The sequence below is a fragment of the Pangasianodon hypophthalmus genome, chromosome 7 (genome assembly GCF_027358585.1).
Source record: "Pangasianodon hypophthalmus isolate fPanHyp1 chromosome 7, fPanHyp1.pri, whole genome shotgun sequence".
In the NCBI taxonomy this organism is placed as follows: domain Eukaryota; kingdom Metazoa; phylum Chordata; class Actinopteri; order Siluriformes; family Pangasiidae; genus Pangasianodon; species Pangasianodon hypophthalmus.
In genome coordinates, this window is record NC_069716.1 from 20709912 (window position 1) to 20737216 (window position 27305).

Genomic DNA, 27305 nt, shown 5'->3' on the forward strand with positions numbered 1-27305 from the left:
GGACCCAACTGTATGTTTCAACACAGTTATTAAACCAGTAGTCATCCACTGGCTTAATCAATCAACCATCAGTGTGGTTTTAATCTATAATGTGCAACATTCCTCATAAATGTAGAGCTAGAAAAAAAATTACTAAATAGTTATTGACTACAAAGTAGCAATCAAGTGTGCAGGTATTCTATCTTTTTTTTTTTTTTAAGTAATTTTGCGATATTCTTTTAACTTTTAAACATGACTGAGCATCAAATTGATAATGATGAAAGCAGATTTTTTTTTTAATCAGAGATTATGTCATTTTTGGTCATGTGCAGGGCAGAAGAATTGTTCCACTGCATTTTCATTTTGACATTTTCTAAAAATGTCATTTTGGGTCTAGAATTAAAGCAATATTTTATCACTGCGCCAAAAAATATCACTCACAGAATAGATATTGCCTTACTGTGCTCTACTTTGAAGATTTCCAGGTAAAAGCCATGGTAATGGGATTACTTTTCAAGTTAAATCTCTCCCAAAGACTTTTGATTCAAGCCCTCAGATCCACCGTATCTTGTATTTCATAAAGCTCCTATAAAACACAGCAATTTAGTTCCTTATTTTATATTATATATAAAAAAAATTATATTATATTTTTTTGTTTATAAATAAAAATTATTTTGTATTCTTGCCATTGTTCATTCTAATACAGCATACTGAACCAAAGATAGTGCAATGAAAAGTCTTGTAAGGAATTTTGTAATTAATATAATAACACCACGAAAACAAGTGGATAAACTTTTGAAACTCACACACAAAATTGAAAAAAAAAAAAAACTTGCCCTGGTGCATGATTTAAAAAAATGTTGTGGTGTGGATGTGTTTTTGATGGTGACTACTTCTGTATAGCACTCTGTATAAGGGCCCCTGCCAAATGCACTCTCAAACTGTACTTTTCCTTGTCGCTCGGGCGGTACCATCAAGGGTACATATTTATAACGTTAGAATTTTTTTTTTTTTTACCTGGGAAGGTGTATGTGGTGTACCTTTAATTAGCTTTTAAAGATTTTAAAGTATAACACTGGTCTTTAAGGTCCAATTGTGTGATTATAATTATTGTAAAGATATAAAGATACAGTTGGGGTCATAAGTTTACGTACACCTTGCAGAATCTGCAAAATGTTAATAATTTAATAAGAGGGATCATAAAAATTGCATTTTTGCACTGAGTGAGGGGGTGTAAACTTTTAAACTGTAAATTGTTTTGTGAATTGTTATTATTTTGTCTTCTGGGAAATGTAAATATTTTAAGTAGCTTGAGAAGGGCAGTACTAAATGAAAAAAAAAGATCTTTAAACACAATAACAATTTACACCAATCATCCTGTTCAAAAGTTTACATCCCCCTGGCTCTTAATGTAGTGTGTTGCCTTCTTGAGCAGCAGTGAATGTTTTCCTTTTGTAATAGTTGTGTACAAATCCCTCAGTTGTCCTCAGTGTGAAAAGCTGGATCTCAACATCATATAGCCACTGTTGGAAAGGGGTCAAATATGCAGAAAATGCTGGAAAAGCAAAGTATGTGCAGAACTTGGAGGATTTCTCTGAACAACAGTGGGCAGTTTAACTGTTCAGGACAAACACAGAACTCATGAACAACTATCATAAAACGTAAAAACACTCATTGATCATCTAGGTAACAACACACAGTATTAAGAATCAAGCATATGTAAACTTTTGTACCAGTTCATTTGTGTAAATTCAGTTATTATTATGTCTTGTGGACAATATGTGTTTTTTTTAATTATTAACATTTGAAAACTCTGCAAAGCATATGTAAACCTGTGACCCCAACTGTACATACTGAATGCCCAAAAGATGTACCCTTGATGGTACCACCCCAGCAACTAGGAAAAGTACTCTTTGGTACATTTATTTTTGGAAGTGTATACATGTAAAATGTAAGTCATGCTACTTTTAACGTTCATAGCAGACGTTGAATATTTCATTTGGCACCAACGTATGGTGAGAAAAATGAGTCTTACATTTTATGACCTTTGTATTATAAGGTTCTAAGAGTTTTATAAGATTCTATTAAGAGTATTACAAGGTCCTAAGCGGTTCTACGAGTTTGTAACAAACCACGTAACTAACAGTGTGACATGCAAATTTACTTACCAACACTGTACAAATCAGTAGCAAAACTAAAATCTATTTTGCAGTTGATGTCACTAATAATTTGGGCTATAATAAAAAAGGCTAAGATACTATATATCAAGCCCAAATACTGCATATGTGCAAATATTTTTTATGCATCTTGAGTTATTGCAGGAAATGTACCCCATCCATGCTTAAATGTGTAAATTATTTCCTTACTTTATCTATTGAGCATGCCTTGCAGCAGCCAGTCTTTGTTTTATGGAACATACTGAGTTCATTTTCAAAATCCACTCATATATTTCAACATCCTCATTCAGTTTCAGTAAAAGATTCAGCAAAATCAAAACATTTTGCAGTTAGTACTCAACCTTTACAGTGTTTGGTGGTATGTTACCCTGCCATAAGTCATAGAATACTGTGTAAGCTGCACATTGTTATGTCCCATAGCAAAGAACGGCAGTCAAACAAAAGTGCTTGAATACAGGTAATATTACAATTATACAGTAGCATAAATATGTTTAATAAAGAGCCTGAAGATTACTGTGCAAAATCAGTAAATCTCTGTAGAAAAGCAGAATGCATTATACGTTTCATGATTGTCAAGCCGTTATATGCTGATCTTACACTGCCCTCTACTGTCCCAGAGTCAAGCTGGATATCAGCTGCTCAAATATCATCATCATTAAATCCTTCTATATCTGAACGCTGAGAAATGCTGGAAGACACATTAATAAATTAATAAATACAACAAATTGTACTTGTGAAAAAAGTCCCAGAGCTTGTACGTGAAAGAAGTACACTACACATGAATTAATTTGCCATTTAAAATAAAGTAATTTTAAGAAAATATTTGAAAAGCAGTTTTAGCAACGTCTGTTGGATTAATTGGGATATATGTATCCAAAGTCAGCTATATAAAGGCTTCATTTTATGTACATCATGAATGAATTTGGCAGTCTAATTAAAAAAAAAAACAGAAGGATGCTGAGTCAGTGTGTTTTAAAAGCTTAATTATGAACAACTAAACTGAGATGTTTCAGTTTGGTCTTGGTTTGTTAACACAAGCAGGTCATATACCATATGATATTACATGCCAGTTATATACAAAGTGAATAAAAGAATTACAGATATTAGAAATAGGAAGCAAAATGTCCAATCTTTATAATACTGGTAATTTCTATGTATATAAAATAATACAACCATATAACCAACGGCCATGCCCAAAATCCTTTAAAAAAAATGTAACACTCTTTTAAGCAGAAGTGCATCTTAGGTCAGGCTCTCAGCAGATCACTGTTCATCATCTTCTGGTTTCTTAAAAAGCGTTGAGAGCTCATGTAACAGCAGTTCTTCTGAAGGACTACAGGATTTGCGTTCTGAAGAGACACGTGGTGCTTCATGCATCAGCGTGTCCAGAGATCCCTCTCCCCCAATGGAACGGGTGAGCTTTGGGACAACCGTGCGCTCCAGTGACCTGCTCTTCCCCTGGCCGAGGCTCTCGGAGCGCGGAGGCACCTCTAGACTCTTGGAATGGCCAGTGGATAGAAAGCTGCTCTCCAAGGACTTCAGCACCTGCAGGCCAAAGTCACCAACCTCCTCATAGAGTGGCTCTGGGCTTTCATCCCGTTCCTCCAATGAGTCCTGCTGCACCTTCATGGGCTGAACAAAGAGCCAAGCAGTTGTGTATGTTACAGTATGTTACAGCTGTGAAAGACTCCAACCGTTAATTTACATTTAAAATTCATTAGTCGTTTTTGCCTTGCATTTCCATAAAAATGTGTATCGTGACATATACCAACACCGTCCACAATTAGTTTTTTTAAATAATGTACATTTTTGGTGGGTTTTGTCCCAGGCCTATGTCCATAACAATTTTTTTCATGACTTAAAGCTGAAGTGTTGGATTTATTCCTTGGGCCCCCGAGCTGCACATTTGTCCACTTTGACCACAGGTCACATATTATTTTTACATTCTATTTAGTATAGTAGTATCTGGATTCAGACTCATTATGAGTATAACACCTACCACAGTATAATCTGAATAGGAAAAGTACCTGAGACTACACCCTAGATTAACAACACGCCTAGGTGAGTTCTCAAAAGCAATTGGTTATCTAAAAGATTATCTCCAATTATCAGATTCTATTGTGGTCATTGGTACGTTCAAGAAAAGTATTCAGCCTTCACTGGCATTTAAAGTGATTTCATGAGACTTCCTTCATTGATTTTAACCATTGTTTTAGTATCACAGTGACAACCTCAAGATAATTGCTGAATACACTGAGGACAAAAGAAAAAAGACAGCAAACAATTTGCTTGCAAATGCTTTAGGCTGAGGAATCACCAGAAGCTACCAGAGGCTACATGATTCCCCCTTACCCCTCCACCCCATTTCCAAAACACAAGAGTGTTGGACAGAGGCCCCAGCCTGCCCTCAAGGCTACGGTCACATAACAATGCAGTGGAACAATTCTTCCACCCTGCGCATCCTGTTATCTTCACTGAGTCAGCTCAACATCCTGATGGTGTTGTATCAGGAAACCTCAGCTGCCAACAGGAATGGGAGGGTCGAGGAAATCTGACGGAATTCCTCAATTAGGGAAACACTGTTTTACAAAGGCAAAACAGTCTGTGTGTACCACGAGAGATGATATTTGATAGGTTTAGCTAATGACATAACAAGCAACATACAAAAACAGGTTTAAAAATATACAAAGGGCTAAGCCTTACAAAACTGACTTTTTAAACTGAGAAATTGCATGTGTGCCATAATTCAAGAAATGTTCAAATTGCATGAAAGCGGCAGAATAATAAAATCAAAGACATACTCACAAAGTACATTGATAGTGTCCTCCTATCATGAAGCTTCCTCTGCAAACACACAACATAACAACTGGTGAGCATAATATCATAAGGACGAGTTAATAAATTTGGCACTAGTGGGTGTCAGCACAGATAGACTGTGAAGCTAAATATATTTGCATTACCAGTGTCTGATTAGCAGAAAGCATGGTGGAGTTGGTGTTGCTCTCTTCTCCGCGGATTGGAACTAAGGGCATGGTGCCAAACTTCTGCTTGCAGATGTCAGATGAGGAGTGGCGTCTCATCACAGGAGGCCGCAAGTCATCATTCTGAGAAACGGATCAAACTATATGAGCCAAGTACTGATAGTTTCAAGTTACCAATGAGCAATTACAAAATGATATCCAATGAACTCTACCTAGCAACTGATATCCAAGTACCTAAGAAACAATACCCATGTAAAGGGTGATACCTGTGCTTTCAGGAGACTGGTGATCCAGTCCCAAAGCTCTGTTTCACTGGAACAACTGAGATACCTGTCAGGGTGAGGAAACTTACTGATTACTACTAATTATGCAAGCATACCAACATGAGCCATAATCTGTGCTCTATATAAGGCTGATGCAAGTAAGTAAATGATCATTGGAACCATTCAATCAAAAGAAATACTTACATTTGATGTTTGTCTATCATCACAGTGAAACCCCATCTGCAATTTGACAAGAGTTAATGAGAATGTCATATTTGTAAACAAATATATCAAGAAACATGTAACGAAGATGTAACAAGAAAATATCATCTTACTTTGTTGGCGCTTTCAACTTCTTTCTTATTCCAATGTAAATCTTCATAGTTTTTAGTGGCCACTCCTTTTCGGGTTTGTTGCTCTACAACAGTTATAATACAGAAAACATTTTAATTCACTGGCCTCCAATTTCTCCAGTTCAATTTTTTTTCCAATTCAGTACAATGTGGAAAAGCTGCTGATGACAAGCAGACATACTTTCTTATCCTTCATTAAGAGTAACTTGTGATCCTGGATTTGAAACAGACGCTCCTGGAATTTGGTCCCTTGCAGAAGTTTGGGTGTCTCCTCTCGGCACTTCAGAACCCCAAACTTCACAATTTCACTCTTGTAGGCTTTGAACCCAAAAGGAAGAAAAAGAAAATTTCATATAGAATACAATTACTTATTGTAGTTTTATATGTCTGGGAATTACTGTGGTTTAGCCTTTTACTGATTTCATTTTCTACTGAAAATATTTATTTAATGTTATGCAACTGCATTACTGCAAGTAAATTAATAATCATATGAAATCACCTGTAAAGATATCAATCACCTCTCCTCTGGGCACCTTCTTTACCAACAAATATGCAGAACTAGGATCAGCCATAGTACACCACTGTAGTGCTTGTTCCAGAACCTTCTCTTTTGGGTGAAGAGGCCGTTCTATAATTAAAAACAACATATTTCCCAAAAACAATTAGAATTATAAAGAATGTCCTGAAATACTACAAAGGTTTGTGTTAATTTATTGTCCCATATTGAATACAGCATAATATCAATTAACTTCTCCAAATGTTTGACTCAGTTTGTTTTAAGCTGAAAGTGCCCTTTACTTGAGCAGACTGGTATGTATCTATTTACCAAGCTCCCCATCCTCAATGGCTTCAAAGGTCATCCACACATCCTTTTCACCTGCAGGGATATTCCTCATATACAGCACCTGGTTAGTCAGTTCCTCGGCACACATAGTGGGTGAAACCTACAGACCGGCAGATTACAAAATAAACACACAGACTGAAGCAGAAGTTGGTTGGCTTGTACAGTGACTTTGTGCCACCATGTGGTCATAATGTGAAACTGCATCTTTTACCTACAAAGCAAATTCACACAAACATTTTTAAGGCCTTCCAACATGAAACAGTGGCATAACTACACTGCACATAAACCTGTACGTACTTTCAGAGTGATGCAGCAGTCTGGTGTTTTTTCCTCCAGATAGACCTCAATAATCAGGTCTCCTGCCTGAGAGAGCTGAATCCAAAAACATACAAGGCATATTAAGGCTAAGCATACTACTTTTATAGGTTTATTTCAGAAGGTGTTGGTGAGCGACAGAAATATTATTGAACCTGTGTGTCCTTCCAGGTTGTGATGAGACTGATTTCCAGTTCAATCTGAGTTTTGTGTTCCTCGTCAATCTTTAAAAGAAATTAATATAAACATAAATAAATATGAAGTAATCGGTATCCACAGAATTAAAACTGAAATGTACACAGACAACATTAAAGAAGATCAAAGAAAATGACAGGACATGCATGACATGAAGTTCACTTCCACTGTAATTGTCATTTGTTTGAAGCAATTTTGTTGACTAAGAATACAATTTACCCAAATACAGTCACTGTGCCAGTTTAGGGCTGCCTGTGTGCTTCCTAGTTGTTAGACTAGTTTGTGGGATTCTTCCCCGTCTTTTTTTGACTCTACTGCCTTAAGCACTGGCTGCTTCAACACACTGAAAACTGTTACATCAGGTCATGGGGAGTCCCACAGTATTACAGACCATTGGATCATAGTTTTTCTACTCACATCAAAGACATAGAGATAGTTGTCAATGAGGTCCTCTACGATCTTTACTTCATGCTCTCCTTTCCCGTCTGTCTGAAAGAGGCTTGGTGCAAACAGCAGAGACAGGTTCTTCGTGCACATTTGGTTCAGGTCAGCACACTTCTGTACCCTGAGAGAAGGGAATATACAGAGAAAAATATATTTTTAAGAAGAGAAAGAAATAGAGATATCTACAAACCATCAATGTTCAGCATGCTTACAGCTTAAGTCTGAAACAGTACAATTTGAAATAGCCAACCTGTAGAGGTGACTGATGAGAGCAGCCAAAGTGGTGCGATTGACTCGCGGCAAACCACGGATGAGCTCTTTATATCTATCCAATCTCTGCGTCTTATTAGATATCTCTGCAGATGAAATCAGTGAGGAGCTCAGCATGCAGTGAAATTTTATATCTCTGATATTCAGTTGTGTGTAGAGCAATATGATTTAAAAAACATGAGCATGATAAACTACTGACTGGCAGCCTCCTTCCAGTACGGGTGCAGATCTGCCATGAATATGGGGTCATCAATCTCGCGGAAGAACCTCTTCAGCACATCTGTCACATCCTCAATGAAATTGTCTCCGATGCGGAGTTTCACGTTGCGGGCATCTTTCCGGAACTCCTCCATCAGAAGCTTGATTCTGGACTTGGCTCCATTTTTCCTGTAGATCCCTTCATGGCCCAGACCTAGAAATATGAGACAATTGTCAAAGGATCTTCAGATGCACACTTAGTTTGGTTTAAAGATCTTAAAGTCAGTTAATTTCAAAAGCTTTCCAATGAAAAGCATGAGTAGTGCATTCTTTCAACATTAAGTACTTGAGGTCTGAACAGAAAAAGTAACTCAGGGGAAATATACCGAGATTATATTTTCTTTGTGTGATAAGAATTTCCTCCGATGCTATAACAAAGGGTCATAGCCACACCAGTGAAATAAATTTCTGTGTAATGTACATATTGTATTTTTATCCAAATACCAGTGTGTCAGTCCAGTAATTATGGAAACATTTATTACAAGTTGACAGCACGAATTTTGTCATTTCTATGGCAACATGAACAATGGCAAAACAAATTAGAGCCACCATATAGTCAGCAGAAAAATGCAGTTTAGTACAGTTAATACAGTTTAGCTTTCACAGGCTAAAATGTTATGCAATAATCCAGTCTTGGCCATAATTCAGCCTTGTAAGTCGATTTAATGCAGATTGGCATTTGAAGAAAGAATACATTCATATGTACAGTTTCTGTGTCCTCACCATACTGTGTAATAAATGCAATGCAGCTGTCCACAATGATGGGGATGTCGTTCCTGCTCAGCTGTTGGTCCTTCAGCGTGTTGGCTTTGCCTCCTGCTGCCTTCTGGATGTCCGCATACCACAGAGAGAAGTCTGTACGCCCCATGCCCTGCAGGTGCAGAGTCCTAAATAGACAAACACGCATCATTTCGATCAAGATGTTTCTGTGAATCAATTTGCTTGCCTGGATTCATAAATTCATAAATCACGACAAATTTCCAAAGTTAAAGCTCACCTTCCTTTTTCCACTAGAACCAAAATGTCTTTCTTTTCATGGTTATCTGTCTCTGATGCTATACCTTTAACATTTAGAACAGAGAAAAACAACCACAAATTAGCCTGTGGTAGCTGCACAAAACATAAAACAAAACCAGCTAAAACAGAGTGGGCTTGAGAGACTCACTGAGTTCCTGCAGGCGTTTCAGGTTAATAATGTCCTCGGCAGCTCCATCATTTCCAGGGCAAATGAAGAGGTTGGACTTTTGCAGAACAAAGAAGCCCTCTTTCCACTCCCGCGGGTCCAGCATGGCTTTATAGCGCAACATGCCCACACGCTCAAACTCCCTCGCCAGTAAGCAGTGGCAGCTCAGAGGCGTGGTGGCCTGAATAGACAAGAGCTCTTCAGAAACCCTCAGCTGACATGCTTAAGGTCTTATGCAAGGTGTACACTTTGATGTTTTTTCATGTTTACCTTTCCAATAGCTTTTGCCCAACTGTGTAGTGCATCTGGAGTTTCTAAGCCAAACTGGACAAGCTTTTCAGATGTTAGGTAGAGTTCAAAAGTGTATCGGAACCTAAAACAGAGAGAAAAAGGACAGGTTTTGACCTGAATCCTGTTGCTCCATGCACTCAGTAAATACTGTATGAGGTTTACTATAAGAGGTTTACTTATATATTTACAAATATGAAAAACCTTTTATAATTAATGGGTGTATAAGGTAATGTGGAGACTTCAGAATGTTCGGTTATTCATTGGCTAATGTTTGTGTACGTCTGACGAAGTCAGATTTTTGTCGGATCACTGTATGTCCATTTTCATATATTGATTTAATGGTATTTTGGATGTGAATGCTATAGACATTTTTGCTGTATACCTGTCAATGAAGCCATTGTTGTTGGTACATGAGTCTGGCCTGCTAACTCCTAAACAAATGATGTCTTTGACCTCTATCTTCATGCTGGGTTCATGGCACCTGTCAGACTCATAAAACAGAAGAGACTTCTCCACCGAGCACCAGTACTTTTGGAAATCTGAAAAAATAAATGCAGCACAGAGATGGCCATTGAGTGGTACATCTGATGGTAAAGCATACCAATAAAATCTACTAAATAATATTAAAGTGCATATGTTATTATACAGTGCATAAACACTGGCAGCTCAGACCATTGCTCAGCAAGATGTCTATATACATTCAAATCATACGCTTGTCACTGAAGTAAGCCCTGAAAGGCCCTTTTTTCTGTCATCTTCTGAAGAAGCACATTCTGCTCCTAAACTTCTGCCAGCTGCTTTGTTTGCCACATTGTCGCCTACCTTCCCTGGTTCTGCGGGATAAAGTGCCTTTGTTCATGGAGCCTGACTTGTAGAGGTAGCCAGAATACAGGACGGGCTGCATGATCTCATCATACACACTAGAATCTGCAACAAAACAGAACTGAATGTAGAAGTGCAGATTACCACCACTGTGGGATGTGCATGCTGATAAATTCTGAAATGACATGTTGAGAATGATTAGTGAAATATATGATTTTACAATATTGATGTGGCGGATGTGGGGGAGTTGCAGAGTTAGTGGTTAAGATGGAGTGGAAGTGGTTATGTGTCTGCAGAAGTGTGTGTTTGTGAGAATCCTGAGAACCTGCAGCCTGAGTGTAAGAGTAATGCAGAGACAGATGTCCATTAGAGTCTGAGAGTCGAGCCGCTTCTGCTTCTGCAAATAACTGAGTGACTGTCTTCAAGAGGTTCTGTTCAGTCACAGCTGTGCACAGTGCCTGCAGGGTCAAGCACCAAAAAGCATCAATAAAAAAGCATGTTCAGTCACAGGACATTCCAAGTCCAGCCTCCTAATATTCCTTCATTCAGCACTGGACATTTATTAGTCATTTTATTTTGGAGTTCAGAGCACATCCTCATCTTATTCTGTATAGACAGCAATGTAATGATTAGACTGGAAATGTGAGCAATGGCTAAGCATAATGCAAGTCAGTCAAGGCATGACCACTGGCATTATACTAGGGATGGCCAGGCTATTTTAAGCAAAACATCCTCAATGCCCCAGTGTGAAATGAGTTCTTCACAGGGAGGACTACTAACTGGAGCAACACAAAAGGTCAGAGCAGAAACAACATACTCAGCGTTTTTGACCTAATCATCGACAGCATTACCACATACAATCATCTTCATGTTGTGTGTGAGAAAAGAAAGGCTTTTGACTCAATACTTAAGGTTAGCTATTAAGCAGCAAATAAATATTTATGAGAAATGCATATTATTGCACAGTGTAACATTACTTTAATTCTTCAGTCAAATACATTTGTAAATTAAGCTCCAAAGATTTATTTATTCATCTTTTCAGAAAATGTGAGGTCATGCAACTTATCTTGTGGTTAAATAAAAAAAATTAAGGTCAGTTCTTGTTTAATCAGGTAAAAAAAACCTTTAAGGAAAGCATAAGTAAACTACATTGCTTACTTAACTGAATTTTTATTGCATTGTTATGGTCCTGAATGACTGAATTAAGCTATACATAAACAGATTAGGTTTAAGACATTCTGTCTTTTATTGTTAAAGTGCAATGACTACTAAAATTTGTGTTATAAAATAGCATATTGTAAATACTGAGTGAAGGAAAGCAACAACTTCCATATAATAAGTGTGCTTCATGTCGACAAGAGACACTTGTCAAAATTGTTTGTGGTAATTACACATACACTACAGATGTGGTGGATTGAGAAACACACTGTTTGTATTCCTTAAAAAGTATACTTTCCTTACTCTATTTTCTCCTTTCATCAGAACTAATGAAGCTACTTGAATACATGATGAACTATCTTAAAACACAAGTCCTGTTACCTAGACCTACTACTAAAAGACATTTAACTTGACTAGTAAGACTGTCAGCATCTTTTTTCTTCAATCTTCAGTTTTACGCACTGTCTGTTGCTCACCTTAAGTAACTCTTCCTGTGTGCTAAAGCTGGGGTGAGGGTGGCGGAAACGTCCTTCTCTGTACTTCTGGGTTATGAATTCCCTTCGCTGTTCTGGAGAGGCATCACAGTCCATTTCATCAGCTGCTGGCAGCCTTGCAGCCCAGAACTCATTGGCTCTGTCATTACCCAGCATTATGAAGAGCTAAAACATATACATATGCGCAAACTTCATTGCAGGTTCTCAGACTTACAGGTACAGAATATATACTGCACGTGCCACGTCAGTAAACACTCCATTCTCTGTTAACAAATTTTTGGAACTGAATTAACTCTCTAGTGAGATTACTGTTTAAGCAAGAAGCAAGTATAAATGTTTGTTGGTGTCATTTAAAAACAAATTTTTAAAAGTCTGGGAAATTCTCTACAGAGGAAGCATGCAAAGAACTTCAAAGGCAAAGGCCAGTGTCATGACCCGTGTCCTCTGCCTGCAACCCCCACCTGAACGATCTCATTGCTCCAAACACTGGTGTCCAGTTTCAGACTCTGCACTTTGGACACCATTGTGCCCAGTCCTCTGTGCTGGCCTGCAGGCAGACACAACAAAAGAGTCATCACACCACTCACCACGCTCCATTCACTCTGTTTGCCTGCAGTGGCTTCCCAATATGCTGCCTCCAAGCCACCTCTTATCTTTAGTGTTTGACACAGAGGACCAACTGGGATAAACAATCTAGAGCTCTCAAAACCAATGTCAATTTTCCAAGCCACTACACTGGCTAACCACTGTGTTACATGATGCTACAGCATGATGCCAAATATGAAAAGCAACTTCACATTTGCACGCCACCTAATGACTGCACAGAATTATAATGACATACTCGGTAATTAGTAAGACAATAAGGCAGTGTCAGACAATCCCTTAGGTTGATAAGACACCTTGGATTTGGAGGCATGCCATCAGCTTGACATACCTGCGCAGTTCTTGCAAATGACCACACAGAGATTGATGGAGGCCCAGTCAGGATTGATAGCTTTGCAGTCTGCACACACCCTGTTGGAGCGGTTAGACCAGATTTTCTCAGCCACCTCGTAATCGGAGAGCGTCTCAGCTATTGACTCCTGCAGAGCTTCCATCCACTCCCGTTTCTCCCGCTCTGACTCAGCCGTGAAGCTACAGGGACAAGAAGGTCAACTACCACTACAAAACCAGTTCACTTTGGTTTATTTATTGGCTGAATGCACGCTTTAGGCTGAAATACTCTTTAGATATATACATTCCACTATATTACTTCAATCTTCCCAGTCTTGGAGCAATAATCACTACACTGTGTTTATCTGGGTATCCTTGATGTTAAACTCAATATGGGTTTATGCTTATTTCCCAGTATTGTTGCAAGTTATCCTAAGATACTGTAAAACACTACAGTACAGAATCTACAATCTGTCCTCTTTTAATTTTTTATTTTAATTGTGACTATAAAAGGAACATTAAAAGGAACAGCCCTAAAAGACGCTATTGAAACGTGCAATGGTGAGAATTTACCTGAAGGCCTTGTAAGGAGTTATGAGGTCAAAGCTTTTGTTCTTTCCATCTCGGATTGTAGCGCCTCTGGCCTCAATTACAGTGATTCCAATGCCATTCTTAAAACACTGAAAAAAGGTCAATCACAAAGTTAGGCTACTGAAGATGACATCAACCTCGGCAAGCCATTTTCTACAGCGTTTGAGCAACTTTTTCAGGAAGGAAACAGAGTAGAACAACATGTGCCTTCACTGGGTTCAAAGTTGCAATGAAAAATGTGATGAATTGTAAATCACCTGCTCATTCTTATACAGCCAAATCTGCTCAGTTATAATTGCAGCATAGATCTTTGACTTTATCCCTTTAAGCTCTAAGAAGCCATTCTTCTGGCAGTGGTTGCCCGGGCCAAAACGTGGCCGGCCAAACACCATCTGCTCTTTCACCCACTCCTGCAGCACACTGCACCACTTACTCCTCTGCGCTGTGAAGAGTGATGACAGAGCCACATCCAAAGAATTTTGTGAACACAGCAGAAAAAGAAACAACCATTAACCTCCTCAACATGCATGTTTCTAAGCCAGTCTTGCTTCACACAGGATTGCAGTGGTGGTATAAAAGGTGTTACATGCCCCAAACAGAAGTACGAAGGAGGGATTTCCTGCGTTATGTACACTGTCTATTAGAGGAAAAGGAAGATAGCCTTGAGGATGATGTGTTTACCTTCATTGTCTGCACGGAAAACAAATGTCCTGTGATTCGTCACAACTTCAAATTTGTTGTCTTTGGCTGCTCTGGCCATTTGTATAGCACCAAGAGGAATCACACCTTTTGGGTATGTGTCCTGGGAAAGATATAGAGGAAAGCCATTTGTGCAGGGAATGACAACATTCAAACCTTCAAAAAAATAAAAGTCAGGAAACAAAGTTTTTTCCACTGAATTAGGGATTTCCCAGGTTATTTAAGTGTCAGATACTAGTACTTTATCATTTAGGAACATTGTCCACACACAGATGAAGCCTGATCCTTCCAAAAGGTTTTGATTATACTGATCTCATTGTTACACTGCACTTTATTACACATCTATAAAATATTTAGTTATATAAAACATTTTTCAGTGTGACAAAATCACGACTTTGGTATGCAACATACCTTTTCACTGCCATAGTACATCAGATTTTTTCCATCAAACTTTACATAGCGCTTCTGGAACACGTAATTCCTAAAACCAATAAGCGAAGATATTAGCTGGGTCCAGGCAAAGAAAGCAAACACTGAAACAACAGACTACTTTGTGTGGCAACTTTCACAGTGAAAAAATACACAGTAATTCTATAAATGCTAATAAAAAATGTAAAGGAAAAAGAGGAAATAAAGGCTTCTGGAAAGGTTAATAAGGTCTAGACAAACCGGCAGGAAAAGATGGACAGGAGGCAGAGACAACCCTCGATAAGGGAGGAAATGCAGAGACAAGAGGAGAGCAGGAGCCCAGACAGGGCATACCCTTGGGGGGAGAGTTTGTCCAACCAGCCACAGAGGATGGGTACGGGCCTCTCAGACAATGAGGTGAAACTAGCATAAGGGGAGATGAATTGGTCCTCATCCATTTCACTGGGGTAATGGCTGTGTGGAGGCAGAGAGAAGGAGCGTGAGGCAGGGGTGGGCTCGCCAACTGTGCTGTAGCCTGGGGAGTCACCAGGACTCCCACGAGACTGCCGCTTGAGTCCGGACTGGCTCTGATGCCTGGAGAGGCAGCAACAACAGGCAGTTATGTGTAAATAATCTAAATGTAGTTCGTTACTCAGCAGAATACAGAACAGCCTGGGACACAAATGCATGAGTATAAGTACATGTTTTTTGGTACTCGTTTTAAAACGACGATGAGATGGGCAACCTACTTAGCATTAATCACAAAACTGAACATTTTATTTAGCTTCATTTATGCACTGTTTGCAGTTTGTTTTGCTTCGATTGCCATCTTCAGTCATGAAATACTTCCAGATCACTGTCACTTCATGTCGTCTGTTCAATCGACAATGTACACTAGGCTTAGGTAACATGGTTTCATGATATCAGATGTTGGTATTGCAGCATCTTTTCTGAGTACAAGTAAAATGAGCATGGAATCAGACCAAATACCAGTATTGATATGAATGAATCCTTATTCACATTAAGGAGTTGAAATTAATTATCTGTGAATGCTTTAAAATTAATCAGTAGAAAGTGTTTGTTACTCTGGCAGCTTATATAACAGCTTATAAACTGTCAATTTTATTTGATACAGTCCTTTTTGCACTGTCATGAAACTCACAAGAAACTTCTTACCTATGATCATCTCCTGGCTTATCATCTTTGGTTCCAGTCCTATCCCCACTTTTGGGAGACCTTTCATCCTTATTAAAAAAAAAGATTAAATAGTTTCAGCAGCACCATGTCATTTCCTTTATCATCTGCTTGTTCTCTACACTCACCTCATTTTGCCACTTGCCATGGAAAACAGTTTCACAGTATGGACTAATCATTTCATCTTGGTCCTCAGAAGGAGCTATGTTAAACAAAACTGGTACTTATTACTGCACAATGAATATGTAACATGGACAGAAAGAGAACTATGCATTTATGACATATTAACTATGGTGGGAAATCTAATGAACATACCAAATGTACGTTTAGACAGTTCTGATGAGGTGTGGTTTAAAGTGCTGTAGACATACAAATACGAGGGTTAGCACTTGAAACCTGAATCATAAAATGATTGCACTGGGAGAAGAGCAAAATAATAATTGTAACAGTGATGCCAATAAGCCTACCTATTGCTGTCAGTAGATGTGTTGAGCTCTTGGCGTGGCGGGGGCAAAGGTATAGAGCGGCTCCAGATAGTGGGTGGAGTGCCAGGTAAAGTGCCACTGTAGATTTCATTGGAGACCATCTCTAGGCCAGAGCATGGGGGGCTAGGAGGAGAACCAGGCACACTGGTGAAAGGAGAACACTGATAACTGGAAGGGGAGTCAGGTAAAGGGGGCAGTGGAGGGGTGCTTTGCCTGGCTTGGCTTGACATTCCCCTGACTGTGGGTGGGGGAACCCCACGGTTGATTCTTGGGGGTACTGGAGGTAGTGGCCCACTAATGTCTGGGGATGAGATACTTTTATTTAACTGCTTTTCATTCAAACTTTGTTTCAGGCCTATCGAGGTTAAGCTAGGTAGCTCAGAAGAAGAACCTTCCAGAATAGCAGAACAGGCAGACTCCTGGGAGGACCTTCTGCAGAGCTGCACTTCCTGTTGTGCTGATAGAGAAGGCTGCTTCACCCTCTGTTTGTTAAAGACAGTTCTGGGTTTTGGGACCGGCTTCACAATGGTAGCACTACGCTCTGAGTGGGAGCGTTTTACAAGTGCAGACATATTTGGTGCCGAGCTGTTGTGAAGCGCTTTAGAAGATATGTCTGCATTTCCTTGAGGTGAAAGATGCTCATCAGGAGTCACTTCATGAATGGCTGACTCTGAGTTACAGCGGTCCAATACAGTGTCCTTCCTATGATGCTGGCAGATCAGCTGAATGTGCTCGACCAGTTTGAGGATCCGCTTCCTGTGGCCGGTGGCAGTCACTCCAAGTCTGTTAAGAGCAGCATTGTCCACATGACAAAAGTCCCGGGCCAGCAGAAAGCCTGCCTGTCTGAAGTGGTTCAGATATTTCTCAAGGTGAATGGAAGCCAACAGGTCTTGTGCATCTGAGGCTGCATCAATTGTTGCCATAGTGTACATGGGCTATGGTATTAGCCTGCATGCAAAGCAGCAGAAACATTGGCCAAGAGGGGATGAGGATGCCAGTTCCTCATCTAAGAATGGAAAAAAAAAAAAAACAGTCCATTAGTGTTTGTGTGCCTTTACTATACAATACCATCCTTAATTTGTAGTAATGTGAGAACTGCTACCCTGGCAAATGTGCTTTCATTTACTTGCAGAGTATGTTTTAAACATTAATGTCCATTAGTGCCCAATGGTTCTAGTGCAAATAAACTGCAATATGTATCACATGACACAGACATTTTTCTTCAGACTGAGATCATGCATCACTATGGCATTTAGATGAGGTCCTTCTTAAAGACCTCTTAAACCCGCTATTTAAGAATAAAGACTGATGTCATTTCTCAAACAAAGGAGCATCTTGTAAATGGCTAGTCTGAGTGGCGCATGTAAGAAATTTTTTTTATACAAACCCAGATAAGTACTGAATAACTGTTAAACCACAAATGACTTTTGCTGTTTTGTCCTGTTTTCAGGCAAGTCCCTTTATAGAAAGAGTGCTGTTAGGACATTTAAAAACAAAAAATCATAATTAGACTTGTGTGCGCTGTTGATTTTTCCCTGCTCACAATTTACCACTTTAAAAAAATCATGATAAACAATTTACTTGTCCAGAACCAAAAAAAGACAGGAAAACAAGAATTTTTACCAGGCCAGTTTTAAGGAGAATACTGGAGGAGATATCATCAGTTGGGCAGTCAGGAACTGCTTGTGGGCAGTGGCAATCTCAAAAAAATCACCTGGATGGTGGATTTTTAGGTGATTCCACAGTATCATGCAGTAAACAGTATTTAAAAAAAAAAAAAAAAAAAAACCAATAGATTTTTTAATAGCATCTTTTTAGAAATAGTTGTCTATTGTCCACATGGCCAACATTTTGACCATTCTGTTGCTGGACTTTGAGTTGCTGGAGAGAAAAAAAAAAAAAAAAAACACAAACAGTGTGAAAATGCTGAAAATGGTGAATGATTATCACCAGTGTATTAGCATAAAAATCTTCAACGTTTTTTGTCTTTCTAACCATTTTCCACTGAAAATTTTCAATGGCATTCCTGATAAATATAGTTAACTAATAATAACTATACATCCTACTTGTATATGTAATGTAATCTAATGTATATGTCAAACATACTTTGACAGCTTGTGCTTCACATCAATGAAATCAAACATCCTCTATTTACTTTGCCAGAAAGTGAGCCCATCCCATGAGTCCAAGTCAAGGGCATGTGAGATGAGTGCAAGGGGGTGGGGGCTCCAGGCAGTTTCTGTTAACAACAGAGAGGTTGAAACGCCCTCTCAAATCATTCCAGATTCATGTGTCAACTGACCCATCCGCCATTTTGGGGGGAGAGAGGAAATGACTGCTCTTTTGGTATATTTTGAGTGATACTTCATACTAGCATAATCAGATGTTAAATTGCTCCTATGCAAAATGTGTAAAGGTTGGCAGGTCTGGTAATATAATTGCAGTAAATATTACCGGGTATCTTTGCAGTGTAATATCACGTAAGGATGATTACATTTTTATATTTCACAAGCCTAATCATTATACAACAGGGCATTTGAGAGAAACTCTACCAGGGCTATTCAGGAAGAGGCTTTGCAATGGGTGGGAAAAGGCTATGTGATGAGGAAGGCATGACTCCAAAAGGCCCCCTGTGCAAACACTTCCTACAAACAATCTGAATGGGCTCAGGCGTATGGAGAGATACTCTCCCGACTTCTGTATTCCAAAGGTTGTTGGTGCTTGAGAACACAACCCTAAGAAGAATCCCAAGGTTGGATAGGTGGCACAATGCCAACCATGAGCAGGGAAAAAAACAGAGCATATGTATTCCATCTCAGCCAAGAGGTTGAGTTGTCAACAGTCATCTCAACAGTGGTCGTGTTCTCTCTAATCCAATGGTGGAGGCCTTGAACCCCCATCAGATGTGTCATACTCCAAACAAAGGTGCATGACTTTTGAATGAATCCCAAATGAGAAGTTCAACTTCAGTAACAGTTACAAAAACACATTTTATGGGATAGATTTTCTGTACTACTGGACAGCACTGCGTGAGTGAGAAAGCAGACGGTAGGAGGCTGTTGAAAAGGGCCATGAGTCATATCCTAGGTTTCCTTTGTCTGCACTCTGGACGCTAACCTTTGGCTCTGGAATATTGATACACCGGATCCCGCGCAGAGCAAGGAGGCCGGAAGCTCATGAAGCAGGCAGATAAAACCTGACCTGGGAAAAGCCACTGGCAGGGTGTTGTCTTATTTCTGTCTTACTAGCAATGAAAAAGTTTCCCTTCTGCAAGGATGTCATCACAGGCACATATCAGTCATACACGTGGTGCCCTTTTCATGTTAACTACACTACAAACTGAGAAATATGCTCCAGGATTGAAGTGAAAATAGATACTTCTCAGTAAACGACTGCTGAAAGGAATTTATCCAGATCAAAAGTGGTTAGGTGCAAAGAGTCTTAGTTCCTGAGAAGGTCTGATGACTTTCAGCCACTAGAGCATGAACCAGACAGTCACATGATTTCCTGTAGTGTCCATTCACCAAACCTTTACCACATCATACAGCTGAATCACAGCCCAGGCCTGTTAGGACTAGGCCACATGTTGTGTCCATTTGTCAACAGAAATATCTCCTTCTAATATCAGGCCTGCATGCCCAGCGAGCACTTCTATACAAAGGCAGTGGAAAATGTGTTTGAGGTGCAGACCACCAGTGTGTAAGAAGGAACAACGTCACATAAATAAAAACCAAAACCACAACTTCTGCCTGGTGAGCACATTACCGTACTCAGCCTTTGGTTTTAGTTATATGTTCAGATGTTACACTAAAAGAAGGTATTGTGCATAGTGTTTATTTAATACGTTGCAAATTAATGCTGTCTATAGTTGCCATAAACAGTGCCAGTATATTTAACTTAAGTCAAAGAACATCTCTGATGTTGCAGTGAGGCACTTTTGAATTTCAATAGTCCTACAAAAAAGGATAAGAAAAGAGAGATTCTGTACCAGGTGTACCATCACACATTTATGCACAATCAATGATAAGTTGGCATCAATGTTGTTAAGGGTCTTAAAGTTGGTGGTTATGATCTGTATGCTGCATATAAGACCTGGCTGATTCTAACTCACCATCTTCACACCTCCCACCAAGACCTTTCCGTGTAATGGCCGTAAACACCAAATACCATTTGATATTTTGATTTACTAGAGGATAAACACTCAAATTGGATCCTGATGAAACATTCTCCTCTTGACCCACCCATGTTTATCTTAATAGGCAATCTGGTTTCTCTCAGCATTGCGGAAAACACAGGATACAGCTGTCCCTCAAAGAGGCCAAGCCCGTCCTCTCCCGCTACAGAGAAATAGAGATAACGCCCTGATGTGAGGCCACACTGGGAATCAACACACCCTAATGCTATAGAGAGGGCATGACAATTACAATGTGTTATTGCACACTAATAACGAAACCAGACAATTTCTAGAAAAACTTAATAAAAAAAATTAATGATGGCCTCATGTTAAAACACATGAAAAACATGTAACAGAGAGAGCAACCTTAAAATAACTGTAAGAGTTCGCATCAAGAACATTAAAAAGCATTGTTGCAACTGCAAGCCAGCTTCATAAATTTAACATGGCAAAAAGTTTGAAGCTGTTTTAATTTTAAAGAGGTGAGCAATTATCTCCAAATCAGATCCAGTATAACACTAAAACATACACAAGCATGAACTGAAGTGCTAAGAGAGACTACTGCATGTAGCATTGAACTGTCACTTAACACAAGATTTTTTTTTTTTAGTGTGTAACAGCTCTTTACATTGTGGTGTGCAATGTCAGATTAATAATCTGTGAAATGCAAAAAGCCCCCTCTTTTAAACAACCATCATTCTTTTGCAAATTAAAGCCACTGTACCATACGTAATAAGAGCCCTTTATTCAGACATAGATACTCACTCTGAGTTTAAGCAATAATGAAAGGCCTGGCTATAGCTCCATATCTCCATACACAGATTCTTCCCTTTTCTTCGCAAGTTACACATGTCTGTTTATAAATAGCATCTTATCACAGCACAGCACATGAGCAGGAAAATAATTTGCGTATGACTGATAATGCTGTCTTCAGTTTAACTGCAGTGCTTGAAATTAAAGGGCTGAGTACAAATTCTAAAATCTGCAATCTTTTAAAACAGTTTATTACTTTGCTCTGAAATGAGCGTTGGTTTTACCTGGTCTCTAATTTATGCACAGACAATGAGAAAAATGCACACTGTGCCACTGTCTCTGTAATTATTCGCCTTATCAAAAGAGTGAATGGAATTTTTGCCAGCTATATCAAATACTTAAATGGCAAAGATTTATCTTTCTAGCCAAGACTCATTGCAAATGAATACAAAGTTATTCTGACTGATCACCTTTATCCTATATGAAACATTTCTATCCTGATGGGGGTGGTCTCTTCCAGGATGACAATATCCCTTTCCACAGGATATGAGTGCTCTCTGAATTGTTTGATGAGTGTGAAAATGATGTAAATCCTATGCTATGGCCTTCACAGTCACCAGCTCCCAACTTAACATTTATGGGAGATTTTGTACTGATATATTAGACACTCTCCACCCCCATCATCAACACACCATTTGAGGAAATATCTTTTGGAAGAATGGTAGTCATCCCTCCAGTAGAGTTCCAGAGAATCTAAGCCAAGGTGCATTAAAACTGGTGGCTCAGGGTGGCCCAACACCTTACTGAGGCACTTCATGTTGTTTTTCTTTACTTTGCCATCCGTCTGTAATTTGTTCATCCTTACTGCATAATTGGTCTTTGAAATACTGGTATCAGTATTCCAGATCAGTATTTCTGTGGGAGTTGAAAAGAATCAGACCATTCATGACAGCCAACAAATGGAAATTTTGGTCAAAATAAAGCAGGTTAATCTTTAACCACAACACATCAAGGGTTTACCAAAGAGCTGTTAATATACTACAAGGCATAACACAAGTGCAACACATAGCAGTTTAATTGCAATAGAGCATTTTGCAGATTTAACTGTATTCTTATTTAATTCCATTCAGTGTTTTATCAAATCAGGAAAATGTCCTGCAGAAACAATAGTACAGAGTATAACATATTCAGTTGTTCATTCAGTTACTGCTTTATCTTGGTTGGGACTATGGTGGACCCAATGTATTCGCAGGATAGGCTCTGGGTAATACAGATTTAGAAAAATATTTTTTTTTGATGGCCAGGTAATGGGTATGATAATAAATAACTTAGTAATGATTAACATTTACTTAGGTTGGGAAAACTGTCTTAACAGATGTCTAATCAATTCATCATGTCTTTTTAAATATTCATGTAATTTTAATGCTAATAATATTAATTCCATAGCTGCAGAGATATTTATGTACCACAGCATCATGGCAAAACTTTAACTATGTCATCTGCAAATGACCATTCCATGTTGCTTGCTATTGTGTTTAATCAAAATGTTGTAATATGTCACCACACACAATATTTTGTAGTCCTAACTGGGAACACAGTTGTATAGACATAATCTGAGTGACGCTACTTTGCAGTACACTTCACTAAACGCTCAGTAAAGACATACACTCCAGTATTCCAGTGACAGACAGACGTGAAATAAATCACAGCATTCTCTTCCTCTGTATTAACAATGAGTCAAGCTCACATGCTTCACATGGCATACCCTATATAACCTGAAGCTGCCTTGTCAGTGCTGAAGTAACCAAAAGAAGAAAAACATCCATAAACATCTTCCTCTTGCACATCCTATTCAAACATCGCAGGGCTTCCAGTGGGAACAATTAGTGGAAGCTGTAGACTCCAAAGCTGTCGCTGAAACGGAGGACTGAAGGAGGCATTTGGGATGCAGGGTGCTGGGGGTGTGTATAAATAACAGTGAAGCACTATTGTGCGGCACAATATGTCATTGTTCAGATCCGGCCAAAGCAGCGCTGCTGAGATGACAGAACACACTTGTGTGTGGTAATATGCTAGCCTTTTGCTCAGCCATGTCACTCTGATCGTTACACTGAATTGAATATACTCTGCTTTCACTCTTACACAAGATTCTGCCAAAAAGATCCGGCCAGCAGTCTGCTAAAAAGGAAGAAAAATGTGTGTAAAAAGTTCCACAAAAAACCCTAAGTCTAATGTTCAGACAAGGTCATACACCAAAAAGTTTCTACAAGGCCTCAAACTATCAAATATTTTCACTGTTGAATATTAAAATAGCCAATGTTTAAAGCATGTGTTTCATTTTAATGACTAAATAAAAGAAAATCAGCAGAGGGACATAAATAGACATGCATTGTGGGACATATCCTAATTAGATAAAGATGTTCAATATGGAGAAATTCAGGTCGTTTCCAAAATCATGAACAAAACTTTCAGTTAAACATATTTCAAGTTTGACACTTTAGATTGAAAAGTGGTATTGGTACAGAATACATAATCCCGATACAGAATAAGTGTTACAGGCTGCTACTCATACTTAGATAACATGCTTACTTCCATTCATTTCTCTTATTGGAAATAAGCTCAAGCTTTTTACTGTTCTTTTTTAATACAGTAGTTCAAGTATCTACATTCTGTCCACACACACTCTAGTGACCTGCACTACTAATTGAAGGATGTCCCCATCAAAACATAATTACAAGCCAAAAGTAACTTCTCATATGATTATATAATGTTGTTTAAACAGTACAATGCTGACAGGAAGTGAAAGAAAACCGCTTCTAAAAATAGTGGCTTGGGAAGATTTTTCACAGCACACTTCAAACCAGGAGTGTCATGCCACTGGGGTTTGATGGATATTGAGGATCAGTGATGGGTTCAAATCTTCATGAACTTAAAAAAAAAGGATTTGTGCATTCTTGCGGTAAAACCCACTGTGTGTGGATATGAATGCATAACACAAGAATAACATTAACTTTAAAAGCCTGACTCCTAAATATCGGTAATATATTATGAAATATTCATGGGTTGAAAGCTTCAGGTTTTTTAGCTTCACATTTTTAAAGATCATTTTAAACAAATGTTTGATCTTTAAGATGCAGGGTACAAAGTATTTAAAATCTAAAAAAAAAACTCTTAATTATGTGAACTTGTGTGTATGTGTATAATTTGAGCATCCAACAAACTGTCATTTCAGTTTGGGACAATAAAATAGAAGTTATCCTATTTATCAGCTAACACAAAGCTAGCACACACAGCACAGTAGCAAAGAAGCATTATAGCAGTAGAAACAGAGCAAACACAGTCACTCATCTTACACTGACCACCATATTGTAAGCTACACAACTCTAAATCTGTCATTAAAACAATTTCACCAGGATAAAACCCAAGGAAAAAAGTTACATTAACTATTGAAAACCAGCCTTCCTTCATTTCTTTGAAACAAGCTCCTCAATCAAATATGTGAAGTCATTACTGATTGCAGTAGGTCATATTCCATTGACATTAAAGTTAAATAATTGAGGTGACGTTTTCCTTCTTCTTGCCCCAGTCTCAAACCTCCTTCATGTCACTTAGAATACAAAAAACCTGTCAAAGTACAATATCATTAGCCTGTGGTTTACTAAGAGGACTAAAATTATTGGGTTGTGTAATATCGCGTTTAAAATAAGATAAGTTTACAAATAAAATGAGTTGAATATGTCCCTTCATCAATACAACTTCAGTAACCACTTTATCCTGGTCAGGGTCACTTCGGATTCAGAGCCTACCTTGGGAACAATGTGAATGAGGTGGGAATACACCCTGGAAGGTGCGCCAGACCAATGCAATGCACCATGCATACACACATTCACACACTCATTCATACCTAGGAACAATACAGCATAGACAATCCACCTACTGGCATGTTTTTTTGGAGGGAAAACCGGAGAACCTGGAGGAAACCCAAACAGACACAAAGAGAACATGCAAAACTCCACACAAACCCGAGCTTTAGGATCGAACCTGGAGCCTGCAGCTGTAAGATGTCAATGCTATCCACAATGAGTTAAATATGCGTTTTTCTTCATTCATTTCATATTCGCCCTCAGTTATTAATTTAAAAAATCATATTATTTCAATGACAATACAGTTTCGGCTTATATTATGTTGTTATGTAGTGGCCCCCCTGAGGGGTGCGGCCCTGGGCTATAGCCCTGATAGCTGGTGGTTTAATGTGTCCCTGCTCATGTCTACCTGTAAAAAAATTTATGTTTAACTTTAGCAGTTACATTTAGTTTACAAGCAGTTAACTAGCTGGTTAGCTCCTTGGAGGACATGGTGGCATTTTGCATATTGATAGATCCTGTCATTTTAATAAGGGTATGGGTTTACAGATGTTCTTGAAACACTTGTTTTTTATAGTTTTTTGGTCATTAAAAAATAAACACTTCATTATTCTACATACGTTATTCATAATGATTTATAATTAAACATTTAGTTGTTGACCTAAAACTGTTTGTTTGTATGTATTGCCTATACTGGTACAAAGAAACACCAACAGCATCAGACTGCCTTATTATGTTATTAGACTGGTATTTCATCTGAACCCTACCCTTGCAACACATTTCTAAGGAACAGGTTCTCAAACAGGAATTTATTGAAACCACTGACACCCTGGTTCAAGACTTTGCAGTTAACTTGTCAAAACACAGAGTTTATGAGTGTGGCAACACATCATAACATGCTACCAAGCCCTCCACTGTAAACCCTTTAAAAGACAGTGTAGAAATTAAACAGCAGCTTCTGATGCCTCCAGTTTGGGTGCTCTAAAGTCCCACAGACTAAACAGCATTTACAATATGATATTAAACAAAGAAAATGCTTCCACTGTTTAAATCTAACTGTGCTTGTACCAGGAACGCACCATGACACAAACTCTTGTTGTGGCATGTCGCAAACAAGGCATTCAAGCACAAATCAAGATGACAGAAAATGATTAGATTCTTTGGGCTAAGGTTTTAAAGGTTTTTTTTCCCCCCACTGAGACCAACAGGTCTGTTCGTTCCACAGAGACCCTTATCATGGGCGAAACGTTGCAGTGATCCATTGTGAGAGTCGTATCTCTGCAGGATCTGAAAACATTTCTCATCCCTCAGTTCCCACTGAGCTCTGGGAGAATTACACACCAAACTGTAGACCAAGAGACAGCCTAGTCAACAGAACTTACTCTGCTTCTGTAAAGTACTCCATGCTTTTTGTATTTGCAGTGCAGACAAACAGGAACTTGCATTTCACAATGGAGTGGTTTATAAATCATTATTATCCAGACAGTGTTTATAATGAGCAGTGAGTTACCTGAGTCTGACTTTTTTCTAAGACTTTAGAGTGAAAAGATATGTGTATATGCTGTAAGTTGATGTTGGGCCTGATTAATGATGTCCCTTGAAGTCAATTCTTGTCATTTTACTACCTTTGCTTTTAATCTGTTTCAGTGGATTTCAAGCAATAACTTATAACAACTAAATAGTCCAATCTTTATCACATGAGCAACTGTCTAAAGCATTTCTATACATTTCTATAATTAGTATTAAAGATAAAAGTGCAAGATAAACTCGCATATTAATGTCAGTACTGTGAGAAGAGCTCTGATTTGGGGTTAAAAAAGCAGGACAGGAACAGTAGCTCTTTATCAAACACTCGCGCGCGGAACACTATCAAAACACCAGCTTCTCAAAGCTCCAGTTATCTCACTTTCGCCTGTTGTCATTGTAAATACGACTTCCAAAGAGTTGTTTCTTCTTCCTTACCTTATTTTCTTTGCCAGGTTTACATTTTCAGAGCTGAGCTTGTGTAGAACGCGACAAAAATCCAGTAAGTAAAGTCGCTCTGCAGAAACGAATCTCACGTCCCGTCGGCTGCTGTTCCTCAAAACTCTGTCAGTGAGGCGACAAGTCGCTGTTAGCTCGCGCGCTCCACAGCGAAGTGCGCATGCGCCAGTTGCCCTCTCAGTCTCCACTATAACT

The 27305-nt window shown here is 38.8% G+C and overlaps 1 protein-coding gene across 1 annotated transcript; it reads right to left on the minus strand.

Moving 5' to 3' along the window:
* Window positions 1–2402: 2402 nt before the first annotated feature.
* Window positions 2403–27248, minus strand: arap3 (ArfGAP with RhoGAP domain, ankyrin repeat and PH domain 3). Its single transcript, XM_026917511.3, has 34 exons — window positions 27090–27248; window positions 16320–17343; window positions 16168–16211; window positions 15981–16054; window positions 15835–15902; window positions 15013–15252; window positions 14662–14731; window positions 14233–14353; window positions 13809–13993; window positions 13534–13640; window positions 12962–13161; window positions 12489–12574; window positions 12010–12192; window positions 10701–10833; window positions 10376–10480; window positions 9936–10092; window positions 9533–9635; window positions 9245–9443; window positions 9077–9140; window positions 8803–8966; window positions 8021–8233; window positions 7802–7907; window positions 7525–7672; window positions 7068–7136; window positions 6895–6969; window positions 6580–6697; window positions 6253–6381; window positions 5935–6071; window positions 5736–5818; window positions 5605–5640; window positions 5404–5467; window positions 5117–5260; window positions 4962–5000; window positions 2403–3788 (listed from the first exon to the last, which is right to left on the minus strand). Exons 2-34 carry the CDS (start codon window positions 17267–17269, stop codon window positions 3420–3422), a joined length of 4983 nt encoding a protein of 1660 aa, XP_026773312.3. The 5' UTR covers window positions 17270–17343; window positions 27090–27248; the 3' UTR covers window positions 2403–3419.
* Between the last annotated feature and the right edge of the window lie 57 nt (window positions 27249–27305).

Bases quoted from the DNA above. Each gene is read 5' to 3' on its own strand.
- arap3 (XM_026917511.3), bottom strand. From the start codon at position 17,269: ATGTACACTATGGCAACAATTGATGCAGCCTCAGATGCACAAGACCTG. The intron at 8,234-8,802 runs GTGAGGACACAG...TCATATTTCTAG, and splicing joins TGCATTTATTACACAGTATG to GTCTGGGCCATGAAGGGATC. The intron at 6,072-6,252 runs GTGATTTCATAT...TTGGGTTCAAAG, and splicing joins GGTGATTGATATCTTTACAG to CCTACAAGAGTGAAATTGTG.